The following is a 16,335-nucleotide window of genomic DNA, read 5'->3' as shown; positions in this document are numbered from 1 at the left end:
CACACACACACACACACACACACACACACACACACACACACACACACACACACACATACACACACTCACACACAGACACAGACACAGACACAGACACAGACACAGACACACACACACACACACACACACACACACACACACACACACACAGACACACACACACAGACACACACACACACACACACACACACACACACACACACACACACACACACACACACACACAGAGGCACAAAGACAGAGCGACAGAGAAGTTCATCAATTTCAAACTTTAAAGACACAACAAGCAATCGTCAGAGGTAAATAAATCCACATCAGTTGATTACTCTGTTCATCAATTCAAACCTAGTGGATTAAAAACTGAATTGCCCTGTCTCTAAATCTGCCTATCTCTACTTGACCATGTGAGAGGCAATGACAGATAGACAGACAAACAAACAGACAGCCAGCTGCCACTATTCATGATCGACTGTCTAAAAAGTGCTTTACAACTTTGATTGGTACCAGAGATTTAACAGGTAACCAATGAGAGCAGGCAACACTCCCGATACGTCTAGGTGGGTTCGAAATGACACTGTTGCAAACTGTCTCCCGTTTTGCCTTTTTATCAAGCTGGGGTCATTCCCTGCAGGAGTTACCGAACCGGTTCACATCCTTGGCAGATCATGTCAGGACTCTTTTATCAAATTGCAAGAAGGGAAGCATTGGTTATCAACTGGATCAACTATTGGACGACGGCAAGGATCTGTCAGAGGTGGTATCTAACACAAAGAAACTCCAACAAAGATTGGAAGATGCTAACAACCAGATTACAGTCAATGCTTTGATTGACAGCTCATCTCAAAAAGACGCTGCACGTCTGCTGTCTCTGCAGGGTAAGGGATCTGGGGCTTGGCTCAGTGCTGCACCTTCCTCAAAGAAGTTTGCGCTATCACCCAACAATTCTATTTCGGCAGCTTCAATGAGGTTATAGGAATTCGTGTCTCCTTTCCTGAGTGGGTCACTAAGTGCGATTGTGGTCGAACTTTAGACATAAAGGGCTCTGACGCAGATGGATTCCACCTCCTAACATGCAAGAAAGGTGGCGGCCCTGTGTGGTCCCATGATTCGATAATGTCAGTATGGTCTGATTGCTTGAGTTCACTTCATCTGCCCCACAAGTGTGAGCCTAGGGACTGCTACACACATTCGAACAATCAGCCTGACATCCAAGTTTATGACTCGGAGACAGGATCTATCGTTGAGTTAGACGTGGCACTAGCTCACCCATGGGCATCAGACATCTTACCTCGTCCAGCTACAACTGGGGGAAGCGCGGCAATAAGAAGGGAGCAAATCAAAGAAAACAAGTACGCCCAGGAAAGAATACCCGGTGAATATTCGCCAACAGTCGTGCCTCTTGTATTCGAACATTTCGGCCGTTGGGGGGAGAAAGCGTCTGAGTACTTGAGGGTCCTCTCTACTTTGTGAAGGGATTACAATGGACGATCTAACATTGCTGAGTTCAAAACACACTGGAGACGACGATTTTCGATTAAGCTGCAGCAATGCAATTCAAGTTTGATCTCTAGGAAGATGGCAGTAATTTCAGCTGGACTAAAATCTTGCAGTGTTATTGACGAATATCAATTTGTTTTAACCTAAGTGGTTAAATGTACTCTGACCCCTATGGGGTCATCTGTTGTAGCCTTAAGTGTTTGTTGTTGATTTAGAGAAACTCTACTTAAAGACCAGCTTTTAAGCTCTTGATGAAACTTTCTTTGGATTTGAAATATATGTATTTGACAGACAGACAGACAGACAGACAGACTGAAAGGAAGACATACAGATACACGGATGGACGGACGGGTGGGCGAGTGGGCAGGCGAACAAACAAGCAAGCAGACAGGCAAGCTAGCATCCACGGTACCTCCTTCTGCTGTGCTGTACTAACTGATGCAAGCTTCTTTAGTTCATCTTCAACCGTATTGAATCTGTTCAATGCATATACGACAGAGTGGCCTATTATAGATTGTTTCAGAAATTGTTGGATAGCCCAACCTAATTTGTGAGACTGATATATTCATGGTATGCAAATCAAACTCTTAGAATGGGATGGAGGAATAGCTTTTCGGAACCATTTGGAAGCAGGAATGGATTGAGACAATTAATTAATTAATTAAATAATAAAGGCAGTGTTTCTCACCAATTCTCTTAACTTAATTGTTCCTACATGATGCCATAGTTTCATTGGAAAAGTCTGGGAAAGTCTAGAGAAGCAGCTCGTCTTCAGAGTTTTGTGGGATGTTTGGTTTACGCGGACGACATAACTTTAGTGTCACGAACTGTTTAGGGATTATAATTGTGACAGAGCACATGCTGGATATTTACTTTTCATTCATTCAGGACTGCCAATTAAGCCTTAGTTAACAAGAAAAGCTCTGCAATTGCATTTGTTGCGAAGAAAAATACCTTCATCGGTCAGTCTGTATTCAAACTTAATTGGAGATAATGAGTTGAAATGTCGTTTCTCATCAGGTCAAAGAAAACAATTCAGAAATATTATGGGGCTGTTAATTCTATCATATCTAAATAGGTTGGATACTGCACATTGATCAGACAATGTGTGGTCTAAGATTATTCCCCACACTCGCATATCGAAGTTACCTATGAGAAATTATTAAAGTGTCAGTTACTTATTAAACTGATTCATACTGCATAATCAGAATAGCATCGGAGGAGGATTGAGAATGGCACAAGTGAATCAATTAGAGAGAGAATGTCAGAATGGTTTGAGGAATGCGCAGTGAAAGTTTGAAGACAACAGAATCTCTAAATCTTCATGGACATTAGATCCTTTGACTCTGCATTTTGACTGTTTAGTAAAATGTCTGGGCTGACTGTACTAACAAAGAAATGCACATGGCTAAGATCAGTGACGAACAGAAACGTTTTGCCTGGCATTAAATACTTCCGTTGCATCTCACTTTAGCTGTACAGTTCTAATGATTTGTCTTCACGTGGCTGGTACAGATGGCATTTAGTAGAAGAACTTATATTCAAATTGTATTTTTGTTGATGACATGAGTTGTTCTACATAACTGTTAAGTTTGGAAGAAATAGATTGTTATCTTCCTGTAATACAAGAGCTCCAATTATTTGAAATCGACCGATGAGTATTGGCATATCTGATCACTACTTCTTGAAATATGAAGTTTCTGGAGTAAAACTGCACCTAGAAACTTCTCCTAGCCATGTCAATCTTTTAAAAAAAGTTTGAATAGATAATATTAATATTTTCATATATAATAGTTATTTACATCTCACTTTAGCTGCAAATTACAATGTCTTCAAGTGGCTAGAAGAGATGGCACCTAAATCTTACGAATGCACATAAGGCCAATCAATTCGTAGAGAGTTGTAGATGTCGATCGGAATGTTGTCGTGTTCGCGTGCAGAAACAATCACACATGCAAAGAAATATTTCCTTTAATTAATTAAGTATGAATCTAGAGCAAACGCGAAAGCAAACGCGAGAGCAAAACGCGAAAGCAAACGCGAAAGCAAACGCGAATGTCAAATGTAATTGCAAATGTCAGCGCAAATGTTTTGGCAGCGATGGCATGCCATATACGAACGTTCATGAATTTGACATTATTGAAAATCCCCTCATGTGATGGTTACGCCTACCGTATTTACGCAGCTATCGCCGTCTAACCGCAATCATTTAGGTCCACCGCTAAATAGGCACAGGTTGTCGCAATGGTATGACCTCAGAGCTGCCACAGCCAAAACAAAACATTAATGTGAGAAAATATGCACGTGCAAATGTATGTTAAGCGTCTCTCTTCGGTCTGACTTTGGATATCGTAGCAATGAGAACTGTCGTTAACAGCTACCAGACAGAGAGGTGGAGCTTTATGATGACCTCACTTTTGTCTATTGGTCGGAATAGCTTCGTACGCTAACGGAGTTTAAATACGGTCATACGGTCGTTGGTCAAACGACTGCTATACTTTTAGCCCGGATATCCGGACCTCGGGTAATAATATTGTGATGCATACTGAGACACAAACAGAGAGAAAGACAGACAGAGGAACAGATATGCATACAGTACATACATACAGACAGTCATGCAGTCAGTCACTGACATGCAGACACGCAATAGAGGCAAAAGAGACAAACAAACAGCTAGAACCACATGCATGCAGACACAGACTAACCTGAAACCCAAAATTCTAAGTGTACGACTATGACATAAGATTCCAAATCAAGAGAACCTTTCAAATTTTGTACATAAAAAGACAATATATTGATCCGCAAATACAATGACAGAGAATGCCATGACTGGGCCACGTCATTAGAATGAAAAACATGCATTAATATTTGGTGTGCATGCGTGTGGGCTCACGCGCGTGTTTGTGTGTATGTTATGCACGTATATTAAAATGTCAAACATTAAATACCTTCATTTGAGGAACTGAAAGCTGTTGATTTTGTCGTTTCTGCGTAGATTTAGCCTTTGCCTCGTCTTCCGATCTCTTGGGATAATCATCTACGTCCTCCATTGTAGTGTTCACGTTCATCATACTACCATCTAATAAAGTCAAATATAGAGTCAATAGCTAAAGTGCTTTCACAATCATACGCCATTGCTATTTACGGATTGCAGTGTCATCTCTACAGCCGTCTAGTACTGTAATTAATAGTTATAACATGGGTGATAGGGTGTTGGCGTGTAATAAGACCGGAAGCCTAAAGTCTTTATTAGCAAGATAATTGACCAAGCCACAAGCGAGGTCCAATAGGCCATAGCCGCAACTCTACCATTTAAATCAACAACTATTATGTTTGGTTGTGGTGTAGCCTCGATATTCCAGACTGCTTTCTGCACGAGATGGGAGGAGAGAGAGAAGAAAGCAGTCTGGGGACAGATCTATTGTAAGTGACTTCGGAAGAGGTGCGACTGCCCAAGTTTGGAAACATCCGCTCCAATCAAAACCACCGCTCAATAAAACGGCCAATCAGCGCTGTAGACAACTGCTAACGTCAATGAGTACTTTGTAATTACATCTAAACGATCCACGGACAACTGTAATATCACAGTGGGGTGCAGGCTAACACAAATGCGACGCGCTACTTGTTTCGCTCCTAATGACATGCTAACTCATCGAATGCTTACTTGACGATAAAGCCATTGCAGCGACTGTTCCGACCGCTTTGTCTACTTTTGGTGTTGAAGCCTTTGAAGACCCTTCAACTGCTTGCTAAGCGATTTTAGTACGAGGTCGCGACGTCTTCGCCTTACCTTACCGGATTCGGTAAAGCTACTCATTTTCCACGTTCCCCTGTACGTTTGTAGTCGGCTGGCAGCAAAACTACAGCTGCTTCTGGCAATATCCCAGGAGCCATCTGGTGTTTGTTATTGCTCCTAATTTACGCGTTATCGATTAATATGAAAACCACCTATTACCAAACTCAATTACAGTAGAGCTGTCCGAAGAACTGCTTTCTTCTCTCCTCCCACCCTTCCCTCCCATCACGTGCACAAAGCAGTCTGAAATACCAGGGTAGTTGCTGTAGAACCAAATATGCGTTTACCGTACATTTGCACGAATCTGGTTGCGGTATTGATTGCACCATGGGAACCGCCTCATTAGCATAGCCACTTGACAAAGAGTATTAACCAGCAGAGCAGAACGTTTGAAAATTGCACATGCACTCACATATTCCACCAGCTCATTTTCTCGTAGATGTCGAGGTGTCCTTAGCTAAACACCTAAGGGGTCATTCCAGTCACATTGTCAATAACTGTCGGCGAGACGGCTAGCATGTATTCACGCTGCTGACTACATAGCCATGCCAGCTCTCGCCAGACAGCGTTTATGATTTGTTGCATGGCACGAATAAATTGTGCCTGCCACCACAGCACCATCAGACGGTTGTCGTCAAGCTGTACGTTCGCAGTCGTTGATAGCTATTTGCGTTTCATTCCGATTGACGTCCAAATGTCTCGAAAGAAACCTGTTGAAGATGTGTTTTGGCAGGAATAGAAATGCTCCTCTTCTGTACTGCCATCGGCCGAGAAATAACTAGTCTAGTAGACCACTGTCTCTTCCCTTAAGTGTGAACTTTGAAAATCTGCGATATCTTCGCTGCTTTTTTATCTTTGCAACGATCTTTGTATCGTTAGGTCTGGCATTTCTGTATATTAAATTATCTAAGCCCTTCCAACAAAGAATACCAAAGGATAACGTTTTTGCATATCAAAGGTCAATGAGAAAACAATAGGTGGTGCAACAGTCATTATCCAATTATTTTGTTAGACTAACCGATTACTGTATGTTATCATTACGCTGCTACGCATCTGAAACAGCGTCTAATCGCAACAATTCCCTGTCGTTCTCGTCTATAACAGTTTCATATTGGTCTTGTTCATCGTCGGAGTCTTCTCCTTCTCCTTCGAATTCTATGTCTCTAACCTCAATATCATCGTCGTCATCCTCTATCCCCAGTTCTATGATAAATTCCTCCACACTCTTTTCTTGGAGTCCATCCTTCTCCCAGAAGCGCTCTTCCTCTTTTTGCACATGCTGGCAGTGTTTGTGCCTCATCTCGGATGTGACGGATTGGAATGCATTCGGAACCAATTGCTCGAGGTCTGCAAGCTTAAACGTTAAACGTATTTGTGGACTTTGAGATATCGTTTGACATCAGCCCAGACCAGCTCTATGGGGTTAAGTTCGCAATGTGCGACAGGAGAGCGGAGGACAATGTGGCGCATGCCTTGGCAGCTCCGTTGGTAGCGTACAACTTCCTGTTTGGCACAGACAATTGGATTTTTGCAAACAAATCCTTTTTAGGTCTTTGTCACTAAAAGGAATTCGCTTTCTTGTAAGCCGCTCTTGCATTTTTTCTGCTTGATTATGTCGGAACCTTTTCTACTACAGAGTTGTGGTAAAGGGAGTTATTAAGCACTATAACTGAGTCCTGTTTCACTTCCTGCGTGAAGTATGATAAGGCGTGGACCCTTTCCTGAAGGTCTTTTCCACCCACCGCGTCCCTGTTCATCCAGCCGAAGTCTCTTCGGAGCCATGTGTGAGTTTGCCCAAGTTTCGTCCAAGTACACTATGGGCTTCTCTTCTAGACTGCCTAATTTGTATGAGGTAATTATGGCGCTGCTCCATAATGTCTCTACGTTCATAGAAATATAATTTGTCGTCACGTAGGGTACATCTGAATCCCATTTCCTTCAGTAAGCGAAAGAGAGTTGTCCGCCCGCCAGAAAATACGCCTTTTTCGCGGACGCGCACAAGAAGTTTGTCCAAGGTTGGATCGTCTATATTTTCATACATTTCATTTACTGCTCTCCGTATTGCTGCTCGATCAAAATCATCAACGTTGATGGTCAGTCGGCGTTCTCGTTTAACGTGTTTCTTCTGCGGTGTTTAAAACTGTTGACTTGACAAAAATTCTATGTGGATCTTTGCCAACGTTGTTTTGCCTAGGCCAGTGGCAGCTACCAGTCGGTCAGTGACCCTGTAGCTGCACTACAATGGAATGTTTGGCTCGTCGTTCTTCTTCGAAGAATTGCCTGACACGTTCAATAAGACGCTTTTCCGCTGAAACAACTCGTTCGCTTTTTCTCCTTGCCATGAAACCTCTGCTAATCGTAACTAATAAGTTAATTATACAACATGCATGCGGTTTTATAGAAGACGTGCAAGGATGGATATATCTAAGAATAGGAAGTGCTTGCTAATCATTTGGTCACAGAAGACAGGGACAGCTGGATTGCCTACTTGAAGATACACCAACGGTTCCCACGATGCAGTCAATACTGCAACCAGATTCTTGCAAATGTGCGGTAAACGCATATTTGGTCCCATCGCAACCAAACATAGTAGTTGTTGATTTAAACGTTAGAGTTACCGATATGGCCTATTATCGAGGAGCTAAGCCCTCACGGCTAAGGTGTCTTATCACACCAACATCCCGATCACCCGTGTTCACGTGCAGGCGTTTCAGAGCATCGTGTACAGCTGCAAACGGGCACTGGAATGTACATGCTCTCAGGTTATATCAACGACCATCAGAAAATCTGTGAAGAGCTTATTCTAAAGCTCTGAAGGAACATTCTTCAATTCTCCAAGATTCTGAACAACTACCGAAAAAGCCTGTCGAATTAGCTAATGACTTGCCTAGTAAGTTAAGAAGTCATTTCTCAAAGTGCGCTGTCAACTTTTACTTTGGTAGACAAGATTAGGCTAGAGAGTTGCAGCTGTTCGTATTGTGTTTGTTGTGTTTGGCTAAAGACTTGCAGTATCATATACTCTATTTTGTGGTGTTTGCTAAGTGTAGCTAAGTGCTTTGTAGCATAGAATTGCTAGGTAATAGATTACACGGTTGTGTTGATTACTGGTGTGAAGTGGTGCTATATCGTTAACCTTACGCGTTACACATGCAATAGAACAATGAGCGCACCTAAAGGTCTCGTGATATGTTATAATGAACTATACCAACAAGTGCCTGTCCCTGTCCTCCCCTATAAATGATCATTTACGCCTGGTTTAAAACATTTTGAAACGTTTGGGATGAGTGTAGTGGATGTTGTAGGGTAGATATAAGTAGTATAAATATACGGGACATTAGGCTAGAGTACTAGTAGACTGTAGGCGTTGTTTCTCTTAGTGAAATATAGACGTATAACACGTTACATGGTGTCAAGAGTGTTGGATAGACTTGCGACAAGAGCAGAACAATCGACACAACATGTCAGTTGATGAGCATCAGCCAGAGGTCTCCGCCGCGCCCAAGCCGCAAGTTGACGCACACGCTGTGGAGGCAGCTGCAGTCGCAGGCGCAGTCCTAGTACAAGCGACAGGGCCAGGGGCGGATCTAGGATCTGACTGAAGGGGGGTGCGCGACGGTGCAAAATCAATTGTGGGCGTGGTCAGAAAGTTGTTTAATTGAAAAGGGGAGCCAAGCTGCATCTATATATGTGGAAATAAATGACACATACACGCGCGCGCACGCACAGGTAATGTGTATGTACACGTGCAGTATGTACCGTAAGTATAGTCACAATCACTAAATGCAAGATCGAACAACGAGATCACACCGCTTCTGATATTGAAAGATGACTTTGGCATATTAGTACGCACAATCAACGTCGTATGCAGAGATTGTCAGTGTATAGAGAATCAAAAAGCCTTTAAAATATTGAAACTACGTCGTCTTTGGACTTATATATATATATATATATATATATATATATATATATGCTTCCAAGTCTTAATTAATGACTACAGATCACAGCCATTGTCCACAAACTGATCTTGCAGAGGACTAACGAGTAGCATGCGCCTAGGATGTGCTGTGGCAAATCGATCCAAAACCCGATCTAAATCAAGAGGCAAAGACTTGTGAATGTAAAGAAGCACAAGAGCATTTAGACAAGCTTGGCCCATTGAGCTTCTTAATTCTGCTTTTATATATTTAAGTGATGAGTTGGCTCTTTCAACATTAGCGGATGTGACTGGTATTACCGTCAATAGATGAAGGATGCGATGAATGTTTGGATAACTTCGCGCGTTCAGATCTTGTATGGCTTGCTTGAGAGTAGAAGGAAGATTCTCGGCATCTGGTTTGACCCACTTTTTCTGCCGCCGTTCCACTTCTGCATGAATTGAGATAGATTCCAGTAGATCAGGTTTGTAGGCGCTGCGAATGTCTCTTATATCTGAGGGCAATAGCTGTTGCTTGGAAGAAACAGCAAAGCTTGCACAGCCTTCTGCATGTGAGAGAGCTACAAAGCGACATTTTAGTTTTAAGACCAGAGAATCCAGAAATGGAATGAAAACTGATATGCGCCAGTATTCGTCAGCAGTAGCGGCAGGTGAATTGTTGCGATGCGTTTGCCTTCCACCTAGTCTGGGAATGACAGGAGCCTCTGTTCCATCCAATGAGGTCAAAACGGAAGCAGACTTGAAAATTTGGGGAAAGGTCTCATCTGCTTTCAGTCGCCTGTTCGTCAGAACCTCAATTGTGTTATTGATTTCCGAATATGCCTCAAATGTGTCCAGATGTGATCCTTGCAAAAGCTGACATAAATTGAGATAACCGGACACAAAGACGTTACAATGCAGAGCCACAATGAATCTGTCTGAAGACAGAGCATGAAACAGACCATTGGCTTCAGTCCTCAATTTTCTATCAAAAGACATGAAGATCATGGGGATCAGCAATATCAGTTTCAACCTGAATGGCCATCGACGGAGCAGGTGATTCCCCACTAATAACCTGCAGGCAATAGATCACAGATTGATAGATGACGACAAAGTCTGTATTGGCTGTATGCCGCTCAACCCATCTAGCTTGAGACGACAGCTTCAGTTTCAGCTTTGGGATAGCCGGCTTTCCGTCCTGCTGGCACCAGTGATTGATCAGAGCTGTGCATGATTCCAAGCACCTTTGACGTTTTGGAGAATACTTGAAGTATATTCCTATGGATTGCAATTCAGATAACATGCATTTGAACTGACTGCAGAGAACAAGCCTTAGTCAACGCAAGATTAAGTTGATGACTGGCGCAGTGATAGTACCTTGGAGCGGGCACTTGTTCACTAAATTTCGATTTGTAACCGTTCAGGTAGCCACTCACAGAACCAGCTCCATCATACGCCTGTGCGCGACAGTTATTGGGATCTAGACCAATCCGCTTCAGCTCAGACATGATCTTACCGCAAATGTCCTCACCAGTTACCGACTTGCAATCTACAAAGAAGACATGCTTTTCTAAAGCGCACCCTCCTTAACGTAGCGGATGGTCAACCCAAGCTGCTCCCATCCGCTAACATCAGTTACCTCGTCAGCCTGAATCCCGTAGAAATGCGACTGCTTAATTAACGTCAGCCACGATGCTCGCTGTTAATTCTTCGCCCATACAATACAGTAGTTCATTCTGTACCGTCTTGGGTATATTGCGCATTCTTTGGGCTTGAATCAGCATGCCGTCGTAAGACTTCATCTCCACATGCTACGGCAAAACGAGTAAGGGCAAGGAAATTTCCCTGAGATTCACTTTCAGTTGAACTCAAGTCGTCGCGGTGACCACGAAGACCCAGTCCCTGGCGACCTGCAAATTCTAGACAGCAAAGGATCGAAAGGAGTATGTATCGATTCTTCTCTATTCGTCAATGAGATCTACAGCTGATGTTGAAATCTATTCGTTGTTTGGATCGGAAGAGGTAGTGAGGAATCTTCTCATCTTCTCGGCAGCGTCTTCATGATACTCGAGACAATCGTGACATTCTGCATCTTCCGGTAACTTCTTGAAGTTACGGTAGATTTTGGTGACCATATTCTGTGCTCTTACAGAAGCTTGTCAATGTTTTGTAGGAAACAAAACACATGCCACGCAGAATACACCAGCTTCTTCAAGGTCTCCGTTGGCGTCGTAGTAACCTAACCAGTCATGCTTGTCGAATGTGGGCTTCTGCAAAATTGCTTTGAAAAAACTGAACGATTTCCTGCGATCCACAACGAACGTAGCTGGAATTTCGGTTGTTACTTCTGGCTGTCTGTTGCTAATTAGAAACAGTTTGTTCTCATCTGAACAAGAGAGTCCAGCTAGACCGTCCATGACAAGTTCACTATGCCGGGAAACAATGCCCTTGGTGCTACCGTGACCCGACTTTATTTGTTTACTCGTAGATAGGCCGTATTGGCCGTCACCGACAGCAACTGGACCAGAAGAAACGAGAGTCGTTTCTGCGGGTTGGGAACACAAGGCTGCCTCTTCTGATCTTTGTCTCTTTGCAAAGAAACTGGCAACACTAGGCTGTTCTGACCGTCGTTTGGCAGGACGTGACGGCATCGCGTTTACGTTGTAGCACCAAGCTGAGAGAGAGGAGAAACTACGAGTCGTAACTCATCAGTTAATCAGCTTTCTGACACGGATATACCCGGATTGGAGCCTCGTGATACTGAACAATGTGCGCAAAATGGTACTAAATATATATAGTACATCGGGGATTGGCGTTGTTTGTGTTCCGCCAACAACCAGGTGTGACTCCTATCTTTACCGGATACACTAAATTAAGTTGTCCTTTCGCACTATGTACACCTACTGTATACATAGTATGATACTGCGTCTAGAGACATTGGACTAAGTCTGCCTGAAGGGGTGGCGCTCGCCCCTCGCGCCCATGCCTTGATCCGCCCCTGAGTGCCGATGCCAGGACCACTCAGAACAAACGGAGCGCTATCCCAGAACTGGAGAGCGTGGCAGCAGGTTTGGAATTCTTATGAGATAGTGGCGCGTCTCAATTCCCAGACAACCGTCTGGCGACGTTCATAAAGTGCATCGGGCATGCGGGACTGAGACTGTATAACAGCTTGCCGTTCGCGAATAATGCAGAGAAGAGAGATATGGCCAAGGAATTGAAACAAATGGAGGCCCACGGCATTGGAGAAATAAACGTGACGTACGAGAGATTTCTCATGGATAGGAGACAACAACAGCCAGGTGAGACATTTGATACTTTCCTAACAGCAGTAAAGGAAATAGGGCATAGATGTCAGTTTGGAGATAAAACTGATGAAATGTTGAGAAACAAAATTGTCTTTGGAGTCCTTGATGATAGCCTGAGGAAGCAATTGCTTCAGAAGAAGGGGTTGACTCTAGCATCCTGCGTAGACGTGTGTCGAGACCATGAAGCAACTGTGAAACAAATCAATGATATGGGAGCGAATGGAGATGATGATGCACATGTAGTTAGACGCTCCAAGAAGACGGTGAAGTCCAAGCCTGGGATGACAGCAGGACAACCAAGAAAACCTGAGAAGTCCAGATATGAGTGCAGTTACTGTGGATTGAAACATGCAAGAGGACGAGATAACTGTACAGCAAACGGGAAGAAATGTAGCAAGTGCAGCAAGATGAATCATTTCGCGAGGAAATGTAGATCAGACACAGCAGACAAGAAAACAGTCCATTGCACACAACAGAGTAGTGATGAAGACGATCTGTTGCAATTGACTCTTACTCAGCAATGTGCCAATTCGGTACAAGGGTACCAGAAACAAATATTTGCATTGATGGAAGTAGGTGGAAGAAACGTCAAGTTTCAGTTAGACATGGGGGCAACGTGTAATGTCATTCGGAAAGAAGACGTGCCACCAGGAACAAAAATTGACCCAACAGAGCAACAGTTGTCTATGTTTAACAAGACCAAGCTCAAAGCAGAAGGCAAATGCAATATTTCCCTACGAAACCTGAAGAATCAAAAGAAGTACAGGAGCAGGTTTGTTGTTGTTGAAGGGGTGACATCTTCTATCGTCGGAGCTAGGTCTGTAGAGCAAATGGGGTTAGTAAAATCAAGTACGACAGGATACGAGCAATGGAGGAAAAGAAGAGAGACCAGCAACAAAGAGATATTGATCACCCAGGACTGACATTGGCAGATCTGACTGCAAGATTCAAGAATTTTTTGAGGGTGAAGTAGGTCGACTGGGCGAGAAGTTGCAATTTGAAGTTGATGAGACTGTGCAACCAGTACAGTTACCAGTCCGAAGAGTTGCTGCTGCAATGAAAACTAAGTTGAAATCAGAATTACAGAGACTGGAAAGGCTGAAATAATTGAGAAACAGGAAGCACCGACGAAATGTGTGTAGCACGTGGTTGTGGTTCGGAAGCCAAACGATCACATTAGAATATGCTTAGATCCAAAGCCTCTCAATAAAGCTTTGCGGAGAAGTCACTACCAGATGCCAACACTTGAGAAAGTTCTCCCTCAGTTGAGCAAAGCAAAGATCTTTACTGTGGCAGACGCAAAGAATGGCTTTCGGCATGCAGAATTGGATCAAGCAGCAAGTGAGATGACCACCTTTGGAACCCCTTTTGGTCGATATAGGTGGAAGAGAATGCCATTCGGCATAAACATCGCACCAGAGGTTTTCCAAAAACGAATTCGTGATGCCGTGGAAGACCTACCAGAAACCTGGGCATTGGCAGATGATATCTTGATTACTGGCGATGGAGATACGAAAGAGGAGGCGATTAAAGATCATGATCAGAAGTCAATTCGTTTCCTGCAAAGATGTGAATCAAGAGGAATCAAGCTGAACAAGAAGAAATTTCGGTTGACGCTAGATAACATCAAGTACATGGGTCATATCTTGACCAACGAAGGAGTCAAACCAGATCCAGCAAAGATCAGGGCAATAGTTGAAATGGAGAAACCCAATGACGTAGCTGGGGTGCGGAGGATAAAGGGCATGGTGAACTACCTTGCCAGGTATTTGAAAAACCTGACAGACGTAACAGAACCAATGAGACAACTTAATCATAAAGATGCGAAGTTTTATGGACAACAGTCCAAGAGGAGGCATATCAGAAGATGAAAGACGCAGTGACAAAAGCACCACTTTTGAAGTACTTTAATCCCAAAGAGCGAGTGACGTTGCAGTGCGATGCATCCAGCCAAGGATTGGGAGCAGCAATACTCCAATCTGGACAACCTGTTGCTTACGCAAGTAGAGCATTAAGAGATCCTGAGACTAGGTGTGCTCAAATAGAAAAGGAGCTTTTGGCAATAATTTATGGTGTTGAAAATTCGATCAATATGTCTATGGACTACCAGTCATTGTGGAATCGGATCATAAACCATTGAAGATGATACAGCAGAAACCACTAGCAGCAGATCCGAAGCGTTTACAAGCAATGCTGTTGAGACTACAACGGTACGATGTGACAGTGAAGTACAAACAAGGAAGTAAAATGATATAGCAGATTTGCTATCGAGAGCCTACCTCACTGATGAGACAGAAGACAGTGAGGGGACATCCTCACGTTTGGAGAAGAAGACGAGATTTCGCAGGCTCCAGGAGGAAGTCTGGCAGTTTCAGAGGAAAGACGGAAACAGATAAAGAAAGCGACAGCAAGAGATGAGACTTCGACAGAGCTAACGGTGATACTAGAGGGATGGCCAGAAACAAAGCGCAAGATATCGAGTCTCATAAAACCTTCCTATGGTGCCAGAGATGAATTAGCAGTTCAGAATGGACTAATTTTTCGAGGAGAGAGACTTGTAGTTTCTCAGAGTATGAGAGCGCTAATGTTACAACGAATACACTCATCACACATGAAGATAAACAGCTGCATACGAAGAGCCAAGGATAACCTCTACTGGCCAGGCATGAGTTCACAAGTCAAGGACAGAGTAGAAAGATGCGAAACATGTAGAAAGTTTGAGACTACGCAACAGAAAGAGAGTTTGAAACCACACTTCATTCCAGAACGACCATGGGTGAAGTTAGGAGCGGACTTGTGTAGTTTTGCTGATCATGAATACCTTGTCATTGCAGACTACTTAAGCAATTTTATAGACGTGGAAAGTCTAGAAAAGACAACATCAGGTGCAGTGATTCGAGCACTAAAGAAACAGTTTTCAAGACATGGTATTCCAAATGAGCTTATCACTGATTATGGCCCACAATTCGTGTCTAAGGCGTTTGAGAAATTTGCACAAAACTGGGAATTCACACACACAACATCAAGCCCAGAATATCCGAAGAGCAATGGAAAGGCAGAGAGTGCGGTCAAAGTAGTGGTGCGCTAGGAAAGAAATGTGCGCGGTTTATAATTAGACCATTAGGTGGCTTAGTAAATGACTGAACAAACTAAAGGGTCTGAACAAACTAAACCGACTAAACCTCGGATAATTAAACGGCTGAATCGGATAATTGAACGCGGGATTCGGATAACTCAATACCGAAATCGGATAATTGAACGCAAAATATTAGAGTAACTACTGCAGCTGCTGTATATCTAAAAATTGCAGTAACAAAGTAGTTTCAAATGCTAAACGTAGCCTCGATGGCACCAGACCCTCTCGTTGAGAACAGTCAGCTGGGACCAAATGGGCCAAGAGAGGACACAATGGGCTTGGACTGTTTGGTCCGCCCAGAATGGACCGGCCAAGTTGGTTCGAATTAACTTAATTAATTATGGGCACTTTGGATTGGGAACTCAAATATTCCATTACACCGGTTTGAAGCCACATAGCTTCCACTATTCTTACTTATCGTCGAGGGAGCCGACCCCCACGACGCAGCTACCACCTAGCTTTCAACGTTTTATTTATCGTCAAGGGCGCGCACTAGTCTAGTGTAGCCAGACCTTTAGACCAAAAGAAGGTCTGGTGACTATCGCAGAATCTTCCTGTATTACGCCAGAATGTTGCCGTGCCTAATTGGCAACACCGGAAAGTTAGAGTGACCAATGCATCAAGCGACCAAACGACCAACCGACCACCGACGCGCGCTAGGATTAGACTGTTATCGCTGGTTATC

At 43.5% G+C, this 16,335-nt stretch overlaps 1 protein-coding gene across 1 annotated transcript; it reads left to right on the top strand.

The window, feature by feature from the left end:
* The first annotated feature begins 14,656 nt into the window (after positions 1-14,656).
* On the top strand, positions 14,657-15,602 carry LOC134180806 (uncharacterized protein K02A2.6-like). Its single transcript, XM_062648025.1, has 2 exons — positions 14,657-14,756; positions 14,845-15,602. The coding sequence occupies exons 1-2, from the start codon at positions 14,657-14,659 to the stop codon at positions 15,600-15,602; spliced, it is 858 nt and encodes a 285-aa protein (XP_062504009.1).
* Positions 15,603-16,335: the final 733 nt, after the last annotated feature.

Source organism: Corticium candelabrum, chromosome 1 (assembly GCF_963422355.1).
Source record: "Corticium candelabrum chromosome 1, ooCorCand1.1, whole genome shotgun sequence".
Lineage (NCBI taxonomy): Eukaryota > Metazoa > Porifera > Homoscleromorpha > Homosclerophorida > Plakinidae > Corticium > Corticium candelabrum.
This window is presented reverse-complemented; position numbering and strand designations above follow the sequence as displayed.